This window comes from Nematostella vectensis, chromosome 9 (genome assembly GCF_932526225.1).
Source record: "Nematostella vectensis chromosome 9, jaNemVect1.1, whole genome shotgun sequence".
NCBI lineage: Eukaryota > Metazoa > Cnidaria > Anthozoa > Actiniaria > Edwardsiidae > Nematostella > Nematostella vectensis.
The window spans coordinates 1,566,597-1,590,073 of NC_064042.1; the positions used below are offsets into that span (position 1 = coordinate 1,566,597).

General features: G+C 41.9%; 1 protein-coding gene and 1 long non-coding RNA gene across 2 annotated transcripts in view; one reads left to right on the forward strand and one right to left on the reverse strand.

Annotated features, from left to right (window-relative positions):
• Nucleotides 1-1,013: 1,013 nt before the first annotated feature.
• The window catches only part of LOC5500974 (tripeptidyl-peptidase 2), a 39,709-nt gene continuing 17,245 nt past the window's right edge, over nucleotides 1,014-23,477 (reverse strand). Inside the window, exons 29-40 of the mRNA XM_048732157.1 lie at nucleotides 17,348-17,426; nucleotides 16,667-16,750; nucleotides 16,122-16,177; nucleotides 15,625-15,715; nucleotides 15,072-15,128; nucleotides 12,857-12,930; nucleotides 12,723-12,771; nucleotides 12,146-12,200; nucleotides 5,515-5,559; nucleotides 4,162-4,223; nucleotides 2,068-2,190; nucleotides 1,014-1,579 (exon numbers count right to left, since the gene is read on the reverse strand). Of these exons, the coding sequence (XP_048588114.1) occupies nucleotides 1,490-1,579; nucleotides 2,068-2,190; nucleotides 4,162-4,223; nucleotides 5,515-5,559; nucleotides 12,146-12,200; nucleotides 12,723-12,771; nucleotides 12,857-12,930; nucleotides 15,072-15,128; nucleotides 15,625-15,715; nucleotides 16,122-16,177; nucleotides 16,667-16,750; nucleotides 17,348-17,426 (865 nt within the window). The 3' untranslated portion in view covers nucleotides 1,014-1,489. The remainder of the gene's footprint in view (nucleotides 1,580-2,067; nucleotides 2,191-4,161; nucleotides 4,224-5,514; nucleotides 5,560-12,145; nucleotides 12,201-12,722; nucleotides 12,772-12,856; nucleotides 12,931-15,071; nucleotides 15,129-15,624; nucleotides 15,716-16,121; nucleotides 16,178-16,666; nucleotides 16,751-17,347; nucleotides 17,427-23,477) is intronic.
• On the forward strand, nucleotides 3,648-4,300 carry LOC125572165. The gene is made up of 2 exons (XR_007313633.1): nucleotides 3,648-3,862; nucleotides 4,114-4,300. It is a non-coding gene; the product is annotated as an uncharacterized LOC125572165 (long non-coding RNA).

The following is a 23,477-nucleotide window of genomic DNA, read 5'->3' on the forward strand; positions in this document are numbered from 1 at the left end:
GGGACCAGATGTGATTCGATGGCGAAAGCCTCGGTTTGATGAGGACAGGCGTAATTCGATGGCCAAAGCCTCGATTTGATGAGACAGACGTGTTTTTATGTCGAAAGCCTCAGTTTGATGGGACAGGCATGATTCGATGGCGAAAGCCTCTGTCTTATGGGACGGGTGTGATTCAATGGCGAAAGCCTCGGTTTGATGAGGACAGGCGTGATTCGATAGCCAAAGCCTCGGCTTGATGGGACCAGATGTGATTCGATAGCCAAAGCCTCGGCTTGATGAAAACAGGCGTGATTTGATGGCGAAAGCCTCGGTTTGATGGGACCAGATGTGATTCGATGGCGAAAGCCTCGGTTTGATGAGGACAGGCGTAATTCGATGGCCAAAGCCTCGATTTGATGGGACGGGTGTGATTTGATGTCGAAAGGCTTGGTTTGATGAGGATAGGCGTGATTCGATGGCGAAAGTCTCGGTTTGATGAGGACAGGCGTAATTCGATTGCGAAAGCCTCGGTTTGATGGGACCAGATGTGATTCAATGGCGAAAGCCTCGATTTGATGGGACATCTGTGATTTGATGGCGAAAGCCTCGGTTTGATGAGGACAGGCATGATTCGATGGCGAAAGCCTTGGTTTGATGAGGATAGGCGTGATTCAATGGCGAAAGCCTCGGTTTGATGAGGACAGGCGTGATTAGATGGCGAAAGCCTCGGTTTGATGAGGATAGGCGTGATTCAATGGCGAAAGCCTAGGTTTGATGAAAACAGGCGTGATTAGATGGCGAAAGCTTTGGTTTGATGATAGGCGTGATTCAATGGCGAAAGCCTCGGTTTGATGAGGACAGGCGTGATTCGATGATGAAAGCCTAAGTTTCATGTTGAAAGTCTTTGATATCAAGCTTTTTAATATGGTAATAAAATCCTGATTTCGTCGGTTTGATGTTGGGCGCCATGGTTGACCGATGGCTCTTTTTACTCGCTTTGTTACAATGGAATGCCAATCAAAGGATCACTCATATGAATGCCAAGGATCTTTATTCACACCACACCCTGAGAAGTATTCTGTTCGGAATAATTTTCATTTAAATAATTTAGAAATAGTTCATATACACAATAAGAAAATAATGCAATGCAGTGATTTCGTCAACTTGTCTGCAGCATCTACATAGGAACCAAAGTTTTGTTCTAAAAAGTTTCGACAAGTCTTCCCACGCAACAAATTCGATATGAGAGGGGGTTCAACTAATCCTTGCATTTTGAACTGCTGAGGTCTTGAAACACACCGGATGCGCAAAAGATTCACTGATGACCATTAGTCTGGCCATTTTCTACAACAGCATGTTTTGGTGTTGAATTGCGCCTGTGCAGATGCCGATCGCCGCTGACCGTTGACGACCTGGGCTGTGGCTTGTTATGGTTTGAGTTTTTGGCGGGTGCACATGAGCAGTTGCGCTTCACCGCTGGCCCTTAGAGACTAGGTTACCTGTGGTCGCGTTAAAATGGCTGGAAATCGTTGGGATATTTGATCGGCAGACTCTCACGGAGGGCGATGGCGCAGTGCTTAAGACCCATCTTATCACAGAGCTGTTGAAAAGATGGGAATGGAAATGAACTCAGCCGGGAGGAAGGGTGTTAGCCCTAGTTTCTCCTTCGGTGACCGCAGAGTGTTGAGATGTAATTGCTAGACCCCCTTTGGAGGTAGATGAGACGATACCCTTCTGTACTTTAATGGGTATTTCAGGGGACAAAAAGGTCTTTGTAAAAGTATTATGCGATTCTAGCTAGAAGTTCTGAAAGGGAATTGGAATCTCAAGAGGATCACTGCCGATGCCCAGGGAGGGATCCAGGTCTCTTTCACTGTTTATCGGCATTTACAGGGAGTGGTTGGTAAGAGGGGGGGGGGGGGGAGGGGGAGGGGTTTCCTTCCGTTGATAAGGGCTGAGGGAAATGGATCAGGAAGGGCACAATCCATGGAATAAGAAACAATAAGAAATTATTTATAGCCATGTCTCTATTGCCAAAGTACGAAGTTTTGTACGGGAAAGATTAGAGAGTGGAGACTGGGACTGCACCTGGATAATACTGTCGTCCAGTCCCCGCGCGGCCGTGCCCTCGGAGTTCTGCTTGAGAAGAAGCTTGAGTGCTGTGCCGTACATCTTCTGCGCATGCGCGTACTTGATGAGGAAATCTGATAGCTAGAGAAAATATGAGAAATTATAAGTATATAATTATAGTTAAAGCATGAAAAAAAGTTTTTTTGTTTTATTAGTGTGTCAACAAGTTGTACGCTAAGTAGTGATCCGTGCCATCCCGTTAAGCTACAAATACAACATCGTTAATCATTTCTGATGGAAATAGTTTGGAAAAAAACGGCATCCGGGTTCCCTGTGCAAATTTTACTCAAACCGTGAAATTGTTTAGAGTACGCCAACTATACAACCTATATCACGGAGAATTAGCTTCCACGTTTGCTTCACAGTCTAAAATAAACATGTCACGTTTTCTCGATCACTGTGTGGCGAATAGCGGACGGCATGCTGGGGATTTCGACGAACACGAAAATATTAATCTCCCAAATCGAGAGTGGCAGAATGTTCCCATGCCCAAGCCCATGAAATATTCCCACGGGGTTAAACGGGTACATCGGGAAATTCAAGGGAACCCCGGGAGAGCCGGCGCGCCCACCACCTTCTACCGGCGGGCGACGCTCAACCCAGCGGGGTAATGTGGGAAAAAACTGCCAAAATCAGCCAATTCATAAACAGCCTAAAGGTACAATTTCGGAAGTAAAAATTTCTTTTGTATTCGTACGACAAAAGAGCGGGACTTTTTCGTTTTGTTGCGTTGTCGTAATGCATAAGTTGACATTAATTTGCCCGGGGAATGCTTAACCAGCTGAGCTGGTCGGCGTGACGTATTAAAGACCTTTGTGCACATACTCAAAAGAAGATTACCTACAAAAATAAGACCCAGAGAACTACCGGCTCGATCTACTAATACGCTATGCGTACGGAAGCTCCCAAAGTATAATCAGTCCCAATCACAGACAAGACGAAATGTCCTGCAGAGGTTGTCACGTATTCAAACATGCAGTTCAGATGGGAAGAGTCTTTGAATGAAAAACACTTATAGCCCGCATGGTAGATTTTATGTATTATAACTCGCGCGCACACAGATATCTCTCATGAACAGTTTGAACGGGGAGGCAACTGATAGTTGTTCATTTGAGAATAATCGCGTGAGAATTTTAAATAAAAAAGGCTTTTAGAGTAATTTTCGCATGTGCACAATTCGACGAAATGTCCCATGCCCAGCTCATTCGCTACAGACATGCAGTGTAGACGGAGAGACCACCAAAAGATGATATTTTAAGATATATCGCGTGACCTAATCTTATGATAATTTTCTACTTTCATCTACTCTTGAAAAAATGTTAGCATAACACGAGAAGTCGTTGAAACATGAAGGGGGAAATTTTCTCATCGTTTACTCTCGTCTTCTATTAATAAAAAAACTGTGGTCTAATAGGGTCATTACGAATATCTTTTAAAACAATCCGACTGGCCTGTGGATGACAGATTGCGTCATCTTGATGATTAAAACGACCGCCAAATTACCCTCGATTTTCGGCTAGCGTAATAAGCGCGGGCACACGAACACGCGCGTGGGGTACGAGGGGCCGCGCGAGGGCGGGAAAATCAATATGCCATCGAACACAAACCCGGGCAGATCCTTATTTTACCGGGAACATTATAAGGGACTTAGCTAAACACGAAGGGATGAGCTTTCTTACTCGAAATGCGATACTCGTCAGTTCTGTACCGTGTTGTGCGGAAATCATAGCGAATATCGGAATATTTTCTAATTGTAAGTACTGCTATAAACTATTGTAAATACGCGTATACAGTAGGAATATAACAAGTTTCATATGTGAACTATTTTTTTTGGGGAAATAGACTTCTTGCATTTAAGAACTCGTTTTCACATTTCTTTTAAAAAAAGAAGCACTTATCAATGATTAGTCTCTCACTTGTTTGCATTATATTTTTCACCTACACAATATTTTTTCCTAGATGAAATTTGACACACCCAATAAAAACACCTTTTTTATTTATTAGGAAGAAAAATGCAGTAATGTGGGCTCACAATCATGCCAGCGGTCTTACCTTACTATCTGTGCAGTCGGTCCACTTGAGGACCTCCTCGCGGATCTCACGAAGGAGTTTTGCTGACAAAATTACAAACATTTAGAGTTAATTTAAAAATTGTATACATATATTACTTTAAAAAACATTAGTTTATCAAGCACCAGCCTTTGAAATTTAAATGAGAGCGTTTATTAGACACTTAAATTAATCCTACTCCTATCGATATCTGGTCGCCTGCTACCTGGTATTACAATATTAGCATCATTATAATCTGATAATGATACAAAGTAATATGATAACGATACATTATTGATACGGGGTGAAAATTCTGTACAGTCGTTTTAGACATCTAACTTCTCAAAACCCCTAACAGTCTAATACATATTTTACACAAGATGTCGTCTAGATGGAAAATACCAGGGTGCAATACGTGCTGCTACAAAGATATCCGCAAAACTAAACCGTCAGCAAGATGCCGTGAGGCATTGAGAACGTAAGCAATGCACTAAAAACATAAACAATACCTGTAAGCAAGGCACTAAACAGAGAACACAAGAACTTTTACCGTACGTATAAGGCTATGATCAAACGTCGTATTTTCGATGAGCCAAATTGATTGCAAACGCATGCAAATGAATCAAGTCGATTGTTTCAGCTTTATTTGCATTAAATTCGGCTAATGGATAATACGACGTTGGAACATAGCCTTAGGCACTAAAAACAAGGCACACAATTTACTGAGGCGTCGCCGCCTTGCAACTTGGGAATTTTAAGGCTTTGAAAATAACGTCATCAGCGTTTTTTAAGGGCGGTGGGGTGGGAATTAGCCTTATATATATATATATATATATATTTGTTTTTTGGAAAAGCTTACTGTGAATACTGCGAATTTTTGTTCCCCAAATGCTCGCTTTAACTAGTATTTCTTTTTTCCAAATGTTTGCCCCTTACAGATGTCCAAATTGCTATCATTCGCAAGGCGTTTGCATACTCCGCGCTAATATAATGAGCGGATCCTTTAACTTATTTGATAATCTATTCTACCACATATTTCCACAAACTCACAAGCAATTGGTAAAAAAAAAAGCTTGCTGAAAATGGCCTTTTATTGCATATTCATTTCGCCCTCGCTAACACGAACTTGCACACGCAGATAAATGGCTGACCAGCTTTGAAACGATTATAACAGAAGATTGTGCAAAATATGCTAGGAAGATATGTGGTTTATTAAATTCTTTTCTTTAATTTCGTGATTGTCGGGATAATAACAAATGCTCAAGAATACTATTAAAACTAGCCCCCACAATAAAAAAGAAAACGACATTTATTTCAACTATTCTTCGTGTTTCTGTGTTGTTTTGTGATACTTACATTTTTCTGTTTGCTCATCTGTGGCGTCAGCTTGAGAGGCGACATCTACAAAACACGAGAAAAAATAATTACTGACGTATTGCAAACAGACGCAAAACACGCAACGACAATTCATTCTCGCAAAAACCACAAGAAAAAAGCCTAGTTTCTAAACGATGTTGGAAGTTTAACGGTCAAAAGTGTTGTATTAGTTAACGTATCTGTTTTAAGTTGAAGTTTCATCGCGAGTTCAAAAACGTTAAAAGATGTTATCCAAATGAAGAAAATCGCCAAGACAAGGCCCTTTAAGACGCCGATTCATACTTAACTGGCTTTTTTGCCAGCTTTGTGGGTGGAGCGTACCGACAACCAATCAGATTTCGAGAACGAATAGAGTTAAACTCGCGAGTTCGTTGGAGAGCTGATTTGTTGAGAGCCTCGAGTCCCCCTCTTATAGTGCCCACGCGTTACTCAATACTAAACTAAGTTTCTGTCACTCATTTGGAGATGATGAGCTGGCCAACCAATCAAACAGAAGTTCAAGGTTTTCATTCTTTGTAAAGGTTTGTTCCAAATTAAAGTAGACGCATCTATTTTATCGACTGGGTTTGTGCAAGAAATCTGCTAGCGCTGCGGTAGCGTTAAAAACAAAAATCCTTAATTATGGTTGCCATACGTTTTTCCAAAAAGCATCGTCTTTTAGGTTCCCAAATGACAAGTAAAGTACCCTCTCCCAAAAATACGTTTGCAAGCTTTGCGAGGCTTACATCACTACCGCTTCCGAAATGTGCCTTCATACACCAAATGTATAGCATCTTATTTGTGCAATTGCAGGAGAAATTGTACTTCAGAAAACGATCAAAATAGTCTCATTTTACTCATTCTTTCCATTCCACCCAACATGATGAGATTTAAGTTAAATACAAAAGAATACCCATATTTTCCATCGCAACGTTTATTAACGATGTCATACTCACAAGAGACAGCGACCGCTCAGTTTCTCTAGTCTAAAAACCGCAAGAAGCTATGTAAGGTGGTCGGCTTTGAAATGCCTCTTGAATAGCTCTACGCAAATGCATAGAATAGAATAGCAGCGAAACAGAGCATAAACTACTCTGTGACATAATAGATTATCACTCCAAAGAAACAGAAAATATCCGTAATTTCTATAGTTGCTTCAATAGAAACTGTTGTACTGTAATCATCAAATACTCTTTGAAGGTGTCCAGCCTTCACGCTCTAATTGTATACCATCAAATATAGTTTCGTACGGGTTACAGGTTTTCTCTATATAACTGACCAATAATTAATCTGTATGTAACTGACCGAGGCTAAATCTGTGAGAGAAGTTATTCTTTAATAGCGTCTATTACATTAAAAGGCTTTCGCTACGTAAGTGATCACGGCTCATCGAATCAGTAAGACACAGACATTAGTTAAAAGCAACCATGAATGCGAGTAAGTGTTAACATTGTTAGAGCAGAAAACACGATAGTCCATTGCCCCCATCGGTTCTTTTGCATCTTCCGATAGAGGCCAATGCATCGCCTATAATACGAGACGGGACGTCCAACCTAACGTCCTTATCCGAAACACGGAGGGATTTCCAGTCTCTCGTCATCGCTCTCTATCCAATATTAGAATTTATGTGTCTATTTTCTATTTCGGTCAGATCCCCGTGAAAATTGATCGGGGTTAGTTTGAGTCTCTCTCCATCGTTTTTCCTCCTTGCCTTCAAAATCTCATTAAGACTTGACTCGCCAAGTCGTAGCTAAAGCTCGAGTCCCACAAGACAAGCACGTCTTCAGGCTCACTGGTTTAGCTTGAAAAACTAAAAACAGAAATAGGCAATAGAGCTTAGAATAAATTATTTTCCTGTGGTTTGACGGTAACTTCGAGTTATTATATGTGCATCCGAATTCCTAAAACAATCAGTTCCAGTTCCAACAGTTCCAACAGTTCCAACGACTAAAGAATTCGCGATAAATGGACGGAAAACAATAAAAACATTGCCTTCTGATTAATTTGTTCACTATTTAACCCTTATACCACCTTAAAGATGGGGCCCCGGTGAGATTTAACGGGCCAGAAATCTTTATCTACGCATTTAGCCTTATATTGTGAAGATATAACAGGGGAAAAACACATCGTTGTTTCGCCGAAATGTCGTATAATCAAAATACCGTGAATTCTTTCAACTTTACCTCACGAAAGCAGCATTTTTTTAGTTGTCTGGACATGATTCTGGATTAAGAATTGGTGCCCACGACTCATACGGCCATTACTTCGTTACAAATAACGCCTAGCTCTTATTACATCTGTGCTAAATTTTGATGATTTGTTTTCTGAAGTTAAAAAATCATTTGACTACCAGGTTGAGATATAAAGATGACGGTAAAACTTGTAACCACCCAACGATTTTCGGCAATATCTAAGAAGACATGAAGACGGGAACCAGTTTAGCGCACGCATATAATCTGATAGACATCTCGATCTACGTCACCAATAACTGGACCCAGGCCTTTCAGAACCAAATATCCATTGGAAGATGAATAAATACAAAAAAACCCAAATAGTCGTGTTCGTAAACCAGAAGAATAAATACAAAAAGCCCAAATAGTCGTGCTCGTAAACCAGAAGAATAAATACAATACACCAAAAACTAGTAATCGACTCTGCCAAATTTCCGTCTTTAAGAAGACTTCTTTACGGCAGATTTGGAAGATGAAAATATCAATAATCGACGAAATCTATCAATTCTGACAAGTTATATGGACTTTAATTAAGTATTAATACAGTTATATCGGATAAGAACTGTATTTTAGAGGGAACGTCGTGTTTAATAAAAAAAATGTCAAAGGTTTAAGTAGTTTTTAACAGTTGTCCCCAAAAATATTAAATCATAGCTTGAGGTTAACTTGTGTAGCTGGCCGTGTCGTCATTGCTGTCGCTGAGACAATTTCTGTGGCAATTGCAACTTTCCAGATTATAAAAACAGCTGCTAAAAGTTGATATTGTTGGAAACATATACCCTTTGGATATCTTGAAAAATTTTGAATGATAATGTTATGAGTTCTGTTCCCGTTAACCTTTCTATATTTCGTCAGAGAACAGCGGCTTAGCCAGGATTATAAACAGGAGGGGGCCCCTTGAAAATGACTCTGAAACATTTCAGCCGCTTTTCTCCAAAGTACGAATCAAAAACCGCGCTACGGTCTAGTGTGGACGAATAAAAAACCGCGCTCCGGTCTAGTGTGGACGAATCAAAAACCGCGCTACGGTCTAGTGTGGACGGGAATGTTTTCTATATTTGTGTTTGTGTTTCTATATTTCTTTGGAACTATAAAAAACAGCTAAAACATTGTTCTCCTTGCCTACACCTATTAATAAACCGCCGAACCTTACATAGCATGTGACACGATAGCATGTTATTCTACATCTGGTTCTATCACCCTGAAGCAGTAATGGCGCGAGTGCGCGGCAAAATCTGCCTCTTGACGAAGATTTCATGCAAAGACAGGAACAAAACATAAATTTTAACTCAAAAACAGCAACGAACAGGTTTGGCATAAATTCAGGCTACAACTTCAGCATAGCTTCAGGCATGGACTCGGTGGCTAATATATGCAGCTAAGCGCTTCAGTGTGTTTTTATATACCCATGCAAGCCGGTTGACGACGGTCAATCCACTGTATATTCCTAACTTTCTCGCAATACCGGAAAATTTGGCATTCTAAGTCGTGGTTTGGCATAGAACCGTCGAAATCTATCAGACAAAGCGCATTTTCACGTGTGACCTCTGACTGGTACATTCCAGCCGTTTCTCCGACGTAAAAAAACACTGTCTAGCGAAGACAAGAAATACGTTTCTAGATGTTTTGTTTCTTTTGAAGAGAGAACTGTAGTTATCTCTATAAAAACTGGTTAAGAATTGATGTTTGAACTCTCGTTATCTTTATAGAATCTGATTTAGAATTGAGCTCGTAGCGTACAAGTAGCATTTTTTCGGTCTACTTCTCTAACCGTTGCCGTTGTCCCTGGATAAACTAACTCAAACTAGGAAAAGGAAATGAAGATGCTACGCTCAGTGTGTATCAGTTTAGATCGTAGTCGTTTGAAAAAGTCAACTATCGTTTAATCGAGGCCACTCAGTTTTTCGAATTCCCGAGGGCTTATTCGATTTTTTGGTTATCAATCGAATTTCCCTATTTAAAAGCAATGTAGTTCACATATTCTAATACTTTAGAATTAGTTACACACGTTCAATTTTTTTGTTTTGAAAAATAATAATACTTACATTTTTAATACAATTTCATTATTATTTAGAACATTGACGAGAAACCGATAAAGAGGATTGTTGCTCAACCCTGATATCTCACATAGAGTTACGTTGCAAATGACAATACACAGGGCGATGGTGGCTTACTTACCGATTCGGTTCGCATTGCTGAGGGGGCAAGTGACGAGCAAACACTCAGAAATCAAAGACCACTGCTTGACATTCGCATTGTACAACGTATTGGAAACTACAGGCTAGTTACAACTAAAAATCATCACTTCTTGTTACAGTTGCAACAAGCCGATTTGAAGGCCCCAGCTAAATGCGGCAATTATTAAGTCATTAGGGAATATGTTGGCGCGAGAGTTAATGGCGCGAGGTGTTAGCCGAGCGGGAACATAGCGGGCTATGTCGCACAGATCAATAGAGCGCGCACTCTGCCAATAATCGTCACTAATCTATGTTGAAAAACTTTCAACGCAAAAAAACTTTGGATTATTCTGCCAGTCAAGAAAATAATATATCCACAAAGTTGTAATTTGATCCCAAATTTCAAAATCATGCTATCATAAAACTCGATTTCATATTTGTTTCCTGCACCGATTTTCACTTTTAGCGCCAATAATTACAAGATTTTTAATCGCCGCTTATCCATCATGGGATCATAGTGATAAATGATGTGATGATAGATGATGGTGAGAATTTGTTTACGCCGAAGAAAAGTTAATATGACTCCGCCCGCCATGAGGCATATAGATCCAATAATGATGCAATTTCCAGGGAAATTATAATCGCAATCATAAACTCCATTTCAACCGGTCTAGGTGGTTCTAGGTGTGCCGATATTACGGTACTCTCGATAAATAGCGATACTCGATAAATAGCGATACTCGATAAATAGCGATACTCTTGATACTCTCGAAATAACGATACTCGATAAATAGCGATACTCTTGATACTCTCGAAATAACGATACTCGATAAATAGCGATACTCTTGATACTCTCGGAATAAGGATACTCGATAAATAGCGATACTCTTGATACTCTCGAAATAACGATACTCGATAAATAGCGATACTCTTGATACTCTCGAAATAACGATACTCGATAAATAGCGATACTCTTGATACTCTCGAAATAACGATACTCGATAAATAGCGATACTCTTGATACTCTCGAAATAACGATACTCGATAAATAGCGATACTCTTGATACTCTCGAAATAACGATACTCGATAAATAGCGATACTCTTGATACTCTCGAAATAACGATACTCGATAAATAACGATACTCTTGATACTCTCGAAATAACGATACTCTATAATTAGCGATACTCTTGATACTCTCGAAATAACGATACTCGATAAATAGCGATACTCTTGATACTCTCGAAATAACGATATTCGGTAGATAGCGATACTCTTGATACTCTCGAAATAACGATACTCGATAAATAGCGATACTCTTGATACTCTCGAAATAACGATATTCGATAGATAGCGATACTCTTGATACTCTCGAAATAACGATACTCTTGATACTCTCGAAATAACGATACTCTATAAATAGCGATACTCTTGATACTCTCGAAATAACGATACTCGATAAATAGCGATAATCTTGATACTCTCGAAATAACGATACTCCATAAATAGCGATACTCTTGATACTCTCGAAATAACGATACTCTATAAATAGCGATACTCTTGATACTCTCGAAATAACGATACTCGATAAATAGCGATACTCGATCAATAGCGATACTCGATAAATAGCGATACTCGATTTCAGGTCCCACCGACCATAAAATATATGGAAAATAATCTCGAATTAACAGTATTCTCGAATTTATTGTAGTTACTCTGTAACCTCTGAGAAAGGAAGGATTCGAACAGGCTGAAGTAAACCACCACTTTATGAGCATTATAGTTTCTAAATTAACCTATGGCTTAGCAGTCTGTGGGGCTAGCCATTCAGATTAAAAATGTGCAAAAAGGATACTAAGATGTTCACCAAAATGTAACAACCACCACCCTCTAAAGGATATTGCTCCTGGTTATGATACCCTTGACATCAATGACAATCTTCGTTAAAAGAACCTCACCAAGCCCCGTGTTATTACTGCAAAGCCGTATCAAGTGTGCCTTAAAGTTGTTACTGCTGGGTTTTTTTGTATTTCTGTACTTGTGTAACGTAGAGCGTTCCTAGAAATTCCTAGAAATGTATTTTTTCTAGTAAGAATAAAAACTATTGAAGGGTAAACTATTGCTGACTAAATAAAGTTATATCAAGTTTCTGTAACACCTGTAATTCGGATTTTCCGTTAACTTGAACTTAGTTATTGGTTATCTACAGCTTTTGTACACATACCTCCGCCGATAGCGTCTGCTGCAGTGCCGAGGATCTGATCTGCGAGAGCTGATCCCTGGTGTAAGAATCCTCAATATAAGCTCACTTTTAAAATATCGAGCAGCTACAGGCCATCTTAACACAGGCAGACCGAGGGGAATGATCCGGGTCAGTTGCTCCCAGGCTTCCCCGGCCAGAAAATTGTAAAGGGAGGGGTACAAGTCTAAGCAACCAAGCAACTCCTTGTATTTTGCTTGTATCCTCTGGTACCCAGGGTTAAAGCGGCTTTGTCACTTGTTTACTTCCGGTCGATTACGTAATTTTCTCCAGGCGAAAAAATATTTGAAAATTGTAAAAGCAGTGTGTCTATTGGAAGTTACTTTGATGGTGTGACTGATGAAATTGAGCGGATGGCCTGTTAAATATCTCGGATTCTAATGGATTCTTTTGTCTTTTGTCGGTTGAGGTTTGCATCAGCCCTCCGGAAGTAATCTGGTGACAAGGTCGCTTTGGCTAATTGCGCTCTACAACAATCGCAATCTTCAAATCTCTCTAGAACTACACAGAAAATCAATGGCTTGATTTCGCATTAACTCACCTTTTTAACATATGCATCAACAAGAGCATTCTTCAGTGCATCCTTCTCACTAGAGAAAGAGACAGATGACATGTTACCATTACAACCAGTATGACGCAACTTGAGACGCTTTACAGCAAGGTTTGAGGGCTCACCTTCGTATAATGACAGCCTCAGGTCTTGGATCAGTCTTCATGCCGTAATAGGCTGCTAGATCGGAGCGGTCAATCTACGGGTAAGACAAGTCAGTACATTAGAGTGAGCGTTTGTAGAGGTAGATCAGACTGGTCGTTATACAGGGGTAAGACAATTCAGTATATTAGAGTAAGCGTTTGTAGAGGTAGATCAGACTGGTCGGTCTACAGGTGAGACAAGTCAGTTCATTAGAGTGAGCGTTTGTAGAGGTAGATCAGACTGGTCGTTCTACAGGGGTAAAACAATTCAGTACATTAGAGTGAGCGTTTGTAGAGGTAGATCAGACTGGTCGTTATACAGGGGTAAAACAATTCAGTACATTAGAGTGAGCGTTTGTAGAGGTAGATCAGACTGGTCGGTCTACAGGGGTAAAACAATTCAGTACATTAGAGTGAGCGTTTGTAGAGGTAGATCAGACTGGTCGGTCTACAGGTGAGACAAGACAGTACGTTAGAGTGAGCGTTTGTAGAGGTAGATCAGACTGGTCGGTCTACAGGTGAGACAAGTCAGAACATTAGGGTGAACGCTTCAGATAAGAAAAATAAAGCACCGTGTCAACGGCCTTAACGTTGGCTAGCAGTGACAACCAGTTGGTGAAGGATTGTAAAATATTATGCTTTTTCCTGCGCCCCCCCCCCCCCCTCCCCTTAGCCAATCCAGGGCCTGGGTATGCGCCTGGCTAATGACCTTGACCTTACTATGTTGATGACCTTATGAGCTTGAATTTATCATGTTAGCCAATGACCTTGAGCTTACCATGTTGATGACCTTGGACTTATCATGTTAGCTAATGACCTTGAACTTATCATGTCAGCTAATGACCTTGAACTTATCATGTTAGCTAATGACCTTTACCTTATCATGTTAGCCAATGACCTTGAACTTACCATGTTCGCTAATGACCTTTACCTTATCATGTTAGCTAATGACCTTGAACTTATCATGTTAGCTAATGACCTTGAACTTATCATGTTATCTAATGACCTTGAACTTATCATGTAAGCTAATGACCTTTACCTTACCATGTTAGCTAATGACCTTGAACTTATCATGTTAGCTAATGACCTTGAACTTATCATGTTAGCTAATGACCTTTACCTTATCATGTTAGCCAATGACCTTGAACTAACCATGTTACCTAATGACCTTGAACTTATCATGTTAGCTAATGACCTTGAACTTATCATGTTAGCTAATGACCTTTACCTTATCATGTTAGCCAATGACCTTGAACTAACCATGTTACCTAATGACCTTGAACTTATCATGTTAGCTAATGACCTTGAACTTACCATGTTGATGACCTTATGAGCTTGAATCTATCATGTTAGTCAATGACCTTGAACTTACCATGTTGATGACCTTGAACTTATCATGTTAGCTAATGACCTTGAACTTATCATGTTAGCTAATGACCTTGAACTTACCATGTTAGCTAATGACCTTGAACTTATCATGTTAGCTAATGACCTTGAACTTATCATGTTAGCTAATGACCTTGAACTTATCATGTTAGCTAATGACCTTTACCTTATCATGTTAGCTAATGACCTTGAACTTATCATGTTAGCTAATGACCTTTACCTTATCATGTTAGCCAATGAAATTGAACTTATCATGTTAGCTAATGACCTTGAACTTATCATGTTAGCTAATGACCTTTACCTTATCATGTTAGCTAATGACCTTTACCATACCATGTTAGCCAATGACCTTGAACTTATCATGTTAGCTAATGACCTTTACCTTATCATGTTAGCCAATGACCTTTACCTTATCATGTTAGCCAATGACCTTGAACTTACCATGTTGATGACCTTTACCTTACCATGTTTACTAATGACCTTTACCTTATCATGTTAGCTAATGACCTTTACCTTATCATGTTAGCTAATGACCTTGAACTTATCATGTTAGCTAATGACCTTTACCTTATCATGTTAGCTAATGACCTTCACCTTACCATGTTAGCCAATGACCTTGAACTTATCATGTTAGCTAATGACCTTTACCTTATCATGTTAGCCAATGACCTTGAACTTATCATGTTAGCCAATGACCTTGAACTTACCATGTTGATGACCTTTACCTTACTATGTCAACTAATGACCTTTACCTTATCATGTTAGCTAATGACCTTTACCTTATCATGTTAGCTAATGACCTTGAACTTACCATGTTGATGACCTTGTTCGCTGTTTCCACAATCTCATCTAGTTTCTTCAAGCGATCCTTCAAAAAGAACAAAATATGTTGTTAGAGCGAGACAACGGACAGGCTAAAAGATAATAAAGGGATCTGCATGACGGTATAGCGCTGCAGGAATAGCCTGCCCCCAGCGGTGGATGTAGCCTCCTATGCAGGCCTCTTTTCTCATTGGAATAAAAAAGCATTTTTTCGATGCGGGGTTCCTGTGGCGAATAGAAAAGAAAATAACGCAGGCGGGGGGGGGGGGGGGGCGAACAAAAGGAAAAAGGTACCAGTATTCCGCGTCCTAAAATCACAAATACAATGCTGAATCAGAATAAAGTCCATTACAGAGTAGAGTTGCCTGCGGAGGAGGCTACAGCGGATAGTGGGTTTCACGTCACCTTGCGCTTTGGTGTTTTTCCTCGCATAAAACTCGACCCATTGGATAAACAGCCCACATCTTAAATTTCGGTTTCCACCCGGTCCCCCGGGGTAGCAGAGCCTGTAAGCGGGCTTAGAAATAGTGGGATCTAGTCACCTTTTGTGAGTTCAGCGCTTCAAGTCTCTGAGTGTATAATGGAACCCAGTCTCCGTGCTGTGCGGCTAGCTCCTCCCACAGGCTCTCCACCCTTGCAAAACAAACGATGGATGAATATTCGACAATAGACTACATGAAAGGAACCCCGGCCTTCCAACATGAATTAACAACAACAAAACACAGGGGAATCGCTTCTTTGTGGCCAACGGGAGCAACAATAAGGGAAAGAAGTTTCTTAGGATGGGCGGTAGGCGGAAATAATAATTATGTTTTTATGTGAGCCCGCGCTTATGTATTCTTAATCAGTAAAGTGTCTGGCGTTACTTTCAGGTTTAAAGTGTGATTCGGGTTCCCTGTAAACCACAGGGATCCCGAGAAGAGCGCCAGGGTCTAGACTGTAAGCTCATAGAGTTAAGGGAAAACTATTCAAAGAAGAAAAAAAAAACTTTGTGGCCGTCCGTCATCCGGAAACACGAACAGTCGCAATAGGGGCTTACTTCGACAAGTGAGATATCTTTAGGTCTCGTAGTTCGTCAGCAAGTTGGATTGCCGGCTAAAAATACAGATAAATAAGGCTTTGCGTAAATAAAACAGGGATAAAGAGTTGATTGATTAATAGAACAGAGTACCTGCTTATTAAATTCAGAATCGCTGAGGGCCACTCAAAAGTATAGTCGTGTTGTCAAGAGTACAATTTCAATGCTCACTTAAATCAATACACGCACCATCCAATCATAATTTTGCTAGTTTTTTTCTTTTCTTATGTGAGGGGGGGGGGGGGGTGAGAGCGGGCACTTACAGAATGTTAAGTCTCGTGCAAACAACAAGGAAAAGACAGAGGAAGTATTGCTGAACTACTTCGTAAAACCTCCGAATATCGTGAGCAAACAGCGTTAGCGTTGCTTGAGCATCAGAGTTTCCTGTTCTGTTAAGGAATTCTGTCGCGTTTTTTAACAAACTCTTATGCCTGTTTGACTTGTGTGACAAAAGAAAACTTAAATATTACTGCTATTACTTTATTATTACTAACTATGGAGCTTACATCTTTCTCCGGCTTTTGTGGCGAAATCTTGTTGTTTTGTTTAGCAGGATTCAGCGGTACGATGTACTCGATCGGATGCGTGTCCTGGTAATAAAGAAATACACAAAATTATCAGAACACACATCGTAAATAGGGGTTAGACTAGTTGCTAATAAGAAAGAGGACGAGAAAAGAATTGTCACAACGTTATGTAGTTGTATAGTAATTGTAGTCTTAGCACCCAAACAACCAATAATCAACAAACATACGAGCCACATTTTGGAAACCGAGTGACAGCGGTTAAAAACGTATGCACATGCGCTTGGCAAGAGCCAATGCAGCAGTAAAAGTAGGCAGTCACGTGATCTCTTAGCGCAAGTCCCCTATTAGAGTAGTGCTGTCACTAGTCTTGCGCTTTTCGTTATTGTTCGACGCGCACTACCGTGATCACCTTGTTATTTTTGTGAAGTAAACCAATAGGGATGCGAGAAAAGTACATGGATAAACATGGACATCATTAGCCCATCAGCAAGGGAAACAAATGCTTCAGTGAACGTCAAAATACGACAACATTTTCCTGGTTATGATTTCCATGTCAATAAAAAGAGATTCTCCCCTTCTCCTTGGCCAACTTTCTTAAAACTTGGTGCTCATGGTAGCGAGCGTCGTGCTATAACCAAATATTTCCTATTATTAACGTACCACTTTTTTGCCTGGATCATTCTTGAAGAACGTGATTTTCCCGCGCAGAATATGTCCCGGCTTGACACCTTTGGGTAGCCTGTGGTAAAATAATTGATACGTTAAGAAAACAGCAACTAGCGAAACCATGAGCGTGCAGGGGGTAATGGGAAGGGGTCATAAATGACATAACGCCAACTGCAACCTCGTAGCCATCATCATTCCTATGTTCATCTAATGTCATACTCCATTTTTGTCCGGTCATGGGCTCATTGGGCATTATACACTAATCCCTACTCACCTATCGTCCGGTCATGGGCTCATTGGGCATTATACACTAATCCCTACTCACTTATCGTCCGGTAGTGGGCTGATTGGGCATTATACACTAATCCCTACTCACCTATCGTCCGGTCATGGGCTATTTGGGCATTATACACTAATCCCTACTCACTTATCGTCCGGTCATGGGCTATTTGGGCATTATACACTAATCCCTACTCACCTATCGTCCGGTCATGGGCTATTTGGGCATTATACACTAATCCCTACTCACTTATCGTCCGGTCATGGGCTATTTGGGCATTATACACTAATCCCTACTCACCTATCGTCCGGTCATGGGCTGATTGGGCATTATACACTGATCCCTACTCACTTATCGTCAGGTCATGGACTCATTGGGCATTATACACTAATCCCTACTCACTTATCGTCAGATCATGGGCTCATTGGGCGTTATACACTAATCCCTACTCACTTATCGTCCGGTAGTGGGCTAATTGGGCATTATACACTGATCCCTACTCACTTGTCATCCGGCCATGGGCTCATTGGGCATTATACACTAATCCCTACTCACTTGTCATCCGGTCATGGGCTAATTGGGCATTATACACTGATCCCTACTCACTAATCGTCCGGTAGTGGGCTCATTGGGCATTATACACTAATCCCTACTCACTTATCGTCCGGTCATGGGCTGATTGGGCATTATACACTAATACCTACTCACCTATCGTCCGGTCATGGGCTGATTGGGCATTATACACTAATCCCTACTCACTTGTCATCCGGTCATGGGCTAATTGGGCATTATACACTAATCCCTACTCACTTATCGTCCGGTAGTGGGCTGATTGGGCACTATACACTGATCCCTACTCACCTATCGTCCGGTCATGGGCTCATTGGGCATTATACACTAATCCCTACTCACTTATCGTCCGGTAGTGGGCTAATTGAGCATTATACACTAATCCCTACTCACTAATCGTCCGGTCATGGGCTGATTGGGAATCATACACTGATCCCTACTCACTTATCGTCCGGTCATGGGCTGATTGGGAATCATACACTGATCCCTACTCACTTATCGTCCGGTAGTGGGCTGATTGGGCATTATACACTAATCCCTACTCACTTATCGTCCGGTCATGGGCTGATTGGGCATTATACACTAATCCCTACTCACTTATCGTCCGGTAGTGGGCTGATTGGGCATTATACACTAATCCCTACTCACTTATCGTCCGGTCATGGGCTATTTGGGCATTATACACTAATCCCTACTCACCTATCGTCCGGTCATGGGCTGATTGGGCATTATACACTGATCCCTACTCACTTATCGTCAGGTCATGGGCTCATTGGGCATTATACACTAATCCCTACTCACTTATCGTCCGGTAGTGGGCTAATTGGGCATTATACACTGATCCCTACTCACTTGTCATCCGGCCATGGGCTCATTGGGCATTATACACTAATCCCTACTCACTTGTCATCCGGTCATGGGCTAATTGGGCATTATACACTGATCCCTACTCACTAATCGTCCGGTAGTGGGCTCATTGGGCATTATACACTAATCCCTACTCACTTATCGTCCGGTCATGGGCTGATTGGGCATTATACACTAATACCTACTCACCTATCGTCCGGTCATGGGCTGATTGGGCATTATACACTAATCCCTACTCACTTGTCATCCGGTCATGGGCTAATTGGGCATTATACACTAATCCCTACTCACTAATCGTCCGGTCATGGGCTGATTGGGAATCATACACTGATCCCTACTCACTTATCGTCCGGTCATGGGCTGATTGGGAATCATACACTGATCCCTACTCACTTATCGTCCGGTAGTGGGCTGATTGGGCATTATACACTAATCCCTACTCACTTATCGTCCGGTCATGGGCTGATTGGGCATTATACACTAATCCCTACTCACTTATCGTCCGGTAGTGGGCTGATTGGGCATTATACACTAATCCCTACTCACTTATCATCCGGTCATGGGCTGATTGGGAATCATACACTGATCCCTACTCACTTATCGTCCGGTAGTGGGCTGATTGGGCATTATACACTAATCCCTACTCACTTATCGTCCGGTCATGGGCTGATTGGGCATTATACACTAATCCCTACTCACTTATCGTCCGGTAGTGGGCTAATTGGGCATTATACACTACTCCGTACTCACTTATCGTCCGGTAGTGGGCTGATTGGGCATTATACACTAATCCCTACTCACTTATCGTCCGGTAGTGGGCTGACTGGGCATTATACACTAATCCCTACTCACCTATCGTCCGGTAGTGGGCTGATTGGGCATTATACACTAATCCCTACTCACTTATCGTCCGGTCATGGGCTGATTGGGCATTATACACTAATCTCTACTCACTTATCGTACGGTAGTGGGCTGATTGGGCATTATACACTGATCCCTACTCACTTATCGTCCGGTCATGGGCTCATTGGGCATTATACACTAATCTCTACTCACTTATCGTCCGGTCAAGGGCTGATTGGGCATTATACACTGATCCCTACTCACTTATCGTCCGGTCATGGGCTATTTTGGCATTATACACTAATCCCTACTCACTTATCGTCCGGTCATGGGCTGATTGGGCATTATACACTAATCCCTACTCACTTATCGTCCGGTAGTGGGCTGATTGGGCATTATACACTAATCCCTACTCACTTATCGTCCGGTAGTGGGCTGATTGGGCATTATACACTAATCCCTACTCACCTATCGTCCGGTCATGGGCTGATTGGGCATTATACACTAATCCCTACTCACTTATCGTCCGGTCATGGGCTGATTGGGCATTATACACTAATCCCTACTCACTTATCGTCCGGTCATGGGCTCATTGGGCATTATACACTAATCCCTACTCACCTATCGTCCGGTCATGGGCTCATTGGGCATTATACACTAATCCCTACTCACTTATCGTCCGGTAGTGGGCTGATTGGGCATTATACACTAATCCCTACCCACTTATCGTCCGGTAGTGGGCTCATTGGGCATTATACACTAATCCCTACTCACTTATCGTCCGGTAGTGGGCTGATTGGGCATTATACACTAATCCCTACTCACTTATCGTCAGGTCATGGGCTCATTGGGCATTATACACTAATCCCTACTCACTTATCATCCGGTCATGGGCTGATTGGGCATTATACACTAATCCCTACTCACCTATCGTCCGGTCATGGGCTGATTGGGCATTATACACTAATCCCTACTCACTTATCGTCCGGTCATGGGCTGATTGGGCACTATACACTAATCCCTACTCACTTGTCATCCGGTCATGGGCTAATTGGGCATTATACACTAATCCCTACTCACTTATCGTCCGGTCATGGGCTAATTGGGCATTATACACTAATCCCTACTCACCTATCGTCCGGTCATGGGCTGATTGGGCATTATACACTAATCCCTACACACCTATCGTCCGGTAGTGGGCTCATTGGGCATTATACACTAATTCCTACTCACTTATCGTCCGGTAGTGGGCTGATTGGGCATTATACACTAATCCCTACTCACTTATCGTCCGGTAGTGGGCTCATTGGGCATTATACACTAATCCCTACTCACTTATCGTCCGGTAGTGGGCTCATTGGGCATTATACACTAATCTCTACTCACTTATCGTCCGTTCCTGGGCTGATTGGGCATTATACACTAATCCCTACTCACTTATCGTCCGGTCATGGGCTCATTGGGCATTATACACTAATCCCTACTCACCTATCGTCCGGTCATGGGCTGATTGGGCATTATACACTAATCCCTACTCACTTATCGTCCGATCATGGGCTATTTGGGCATTATACACTAATCCCTACTCACCTATCGTCCGGTCATGGGCTGATTGGGCATTATACACTAATCCCTACTCACCTATCGTCCGGTCATGGGCTCATTGGGCATTATACACTAATCCCTACTCACCTATCGTCCGTTCCTGGGCTCATTGGGCATTATACACTAATTCCTACTCACTTATCGTCCGGTAGTGGGCTGATTGGGCACTATACACTAATCCCTACTCACTTATCGTCCGGTAGTGGGCTAATTGGGCATTATACACTAATCCCTACTCACTTATCGTCCGGTCATGGGCTAATTGGGCATTATACACTAATCCCTACTCACTTATCGTCCGGTAGTGGGCTAATTGAGCATTATACACTAATCCCTACTCACTTATCGTCCGGTAGTGGGCTGATTGGGCATTATACACTGATCCCTACTCACTTATCGTCCGGTAGTGGGCTAATTGAGCATTATACACTAATCCCTACTCACTTATCGTCCGGTAGTGGGCTAATTGAGCATTATACACTAATCCCTACTCACTTATCGTCCGGTAGTGGGCTAATTGGGCATTATACACTAATCCCTACTCACTTATCGTCCGGTCATGGGCTGATTGGGCACTATACACTAATCCCTACTCACTTGTCATCCGGTCATGGGCTAATTGGGCATTATACACTAATCCCTACTCACTTATCGTCCGGTAGTGGGCTGATTGGGCATTATACACTAATCCCTACTCACCTATCGTCCGTTCCTGGGCTCATTGGGCATTATACACTAATTCCTACTCACTTATCGTCCGGTAGTGGGCTAATTGGGCATTATACACTAATCCCTACTCACTTATCGTCCGGTCATGGGCTGATTGGGCACTATACACTAATCCCTACTCACTTATCGTCCGGTAGTGGGCTAATTGGGCATTATACACTAATCCCTACTCACTTATCGTCCGGTCATGGGCTAATTGGGCATTATACACTAATCCCTACTCACTTATCGTCCGGTCATGGGCTGATTGGGCATTATACACTAATTCCTACTCACCTATCGTCCGGTCATGGGCTAATTGGGCATTATACACTAATCCCTACTCACCTATCGTCCGGTCATGGGATGATTGGGCATTATACACTAATCCCTACTCACCTATCGTCCGTTCCTGGGCTCATTGGGCATTATACACTAATTCCTACTCACTTATCGTCCGGTAGTGGGCTAATTGGGCATTATACACTAATCCCTACTCACTTATCGTCCGGTCATGGGCTAATTGGGCATTATACACTAATCCCTACTCACCTATCGTCCGGTCATGGGCTGATTGGGCATTATACACTAATCCCTACTCACCTATCGTCCGTTCCTGGGCTGATTGGGCATTATACACTAATCCCTACTCACTTATCGTCCGGTAGTGGGCTCATTGGGCATTATACACTAATCTCTACTCACTTATCGTCCGTTCCTGGGCTGATTGGGCATTATACACTAATCCCTACTCACTTATCGTCCGGTCATGGGCTCATTGGGCATTATACACTAATCCCTACTCACCTATCGTCCGGTCATGGGCTGATTGGGCATTATACACTAATCCCTACTCACTTATCGTCCGATCATGGGCTATTTGGGCATTATACACTAATCCCTACTCACCTATCGTCCGGTCATGGGCTGATTGGGCATTATACACTAATCCCTACTCACCTATCGTCCGGTCATGGGCTCATTGGGCATTATACACTAATCCCTACTCACTTATCGTCCGGTCATGGGCTCATTGGGCATTATACACTAATCCCTACTCACCTATCGTCCGGTTATGGGCTGATTGGGCATTATACACTAATCCCTACTCACTTATCGTCCGATCATGGGCTATTTGGGCATTATACACTGATCCCTACTCAATTATCGTCCGGTCATGGGCTGATTGGGCATTATACACTAATCCCTACTCACTTATCGTCCGATCATGGGCTATTTGGGCATTATACA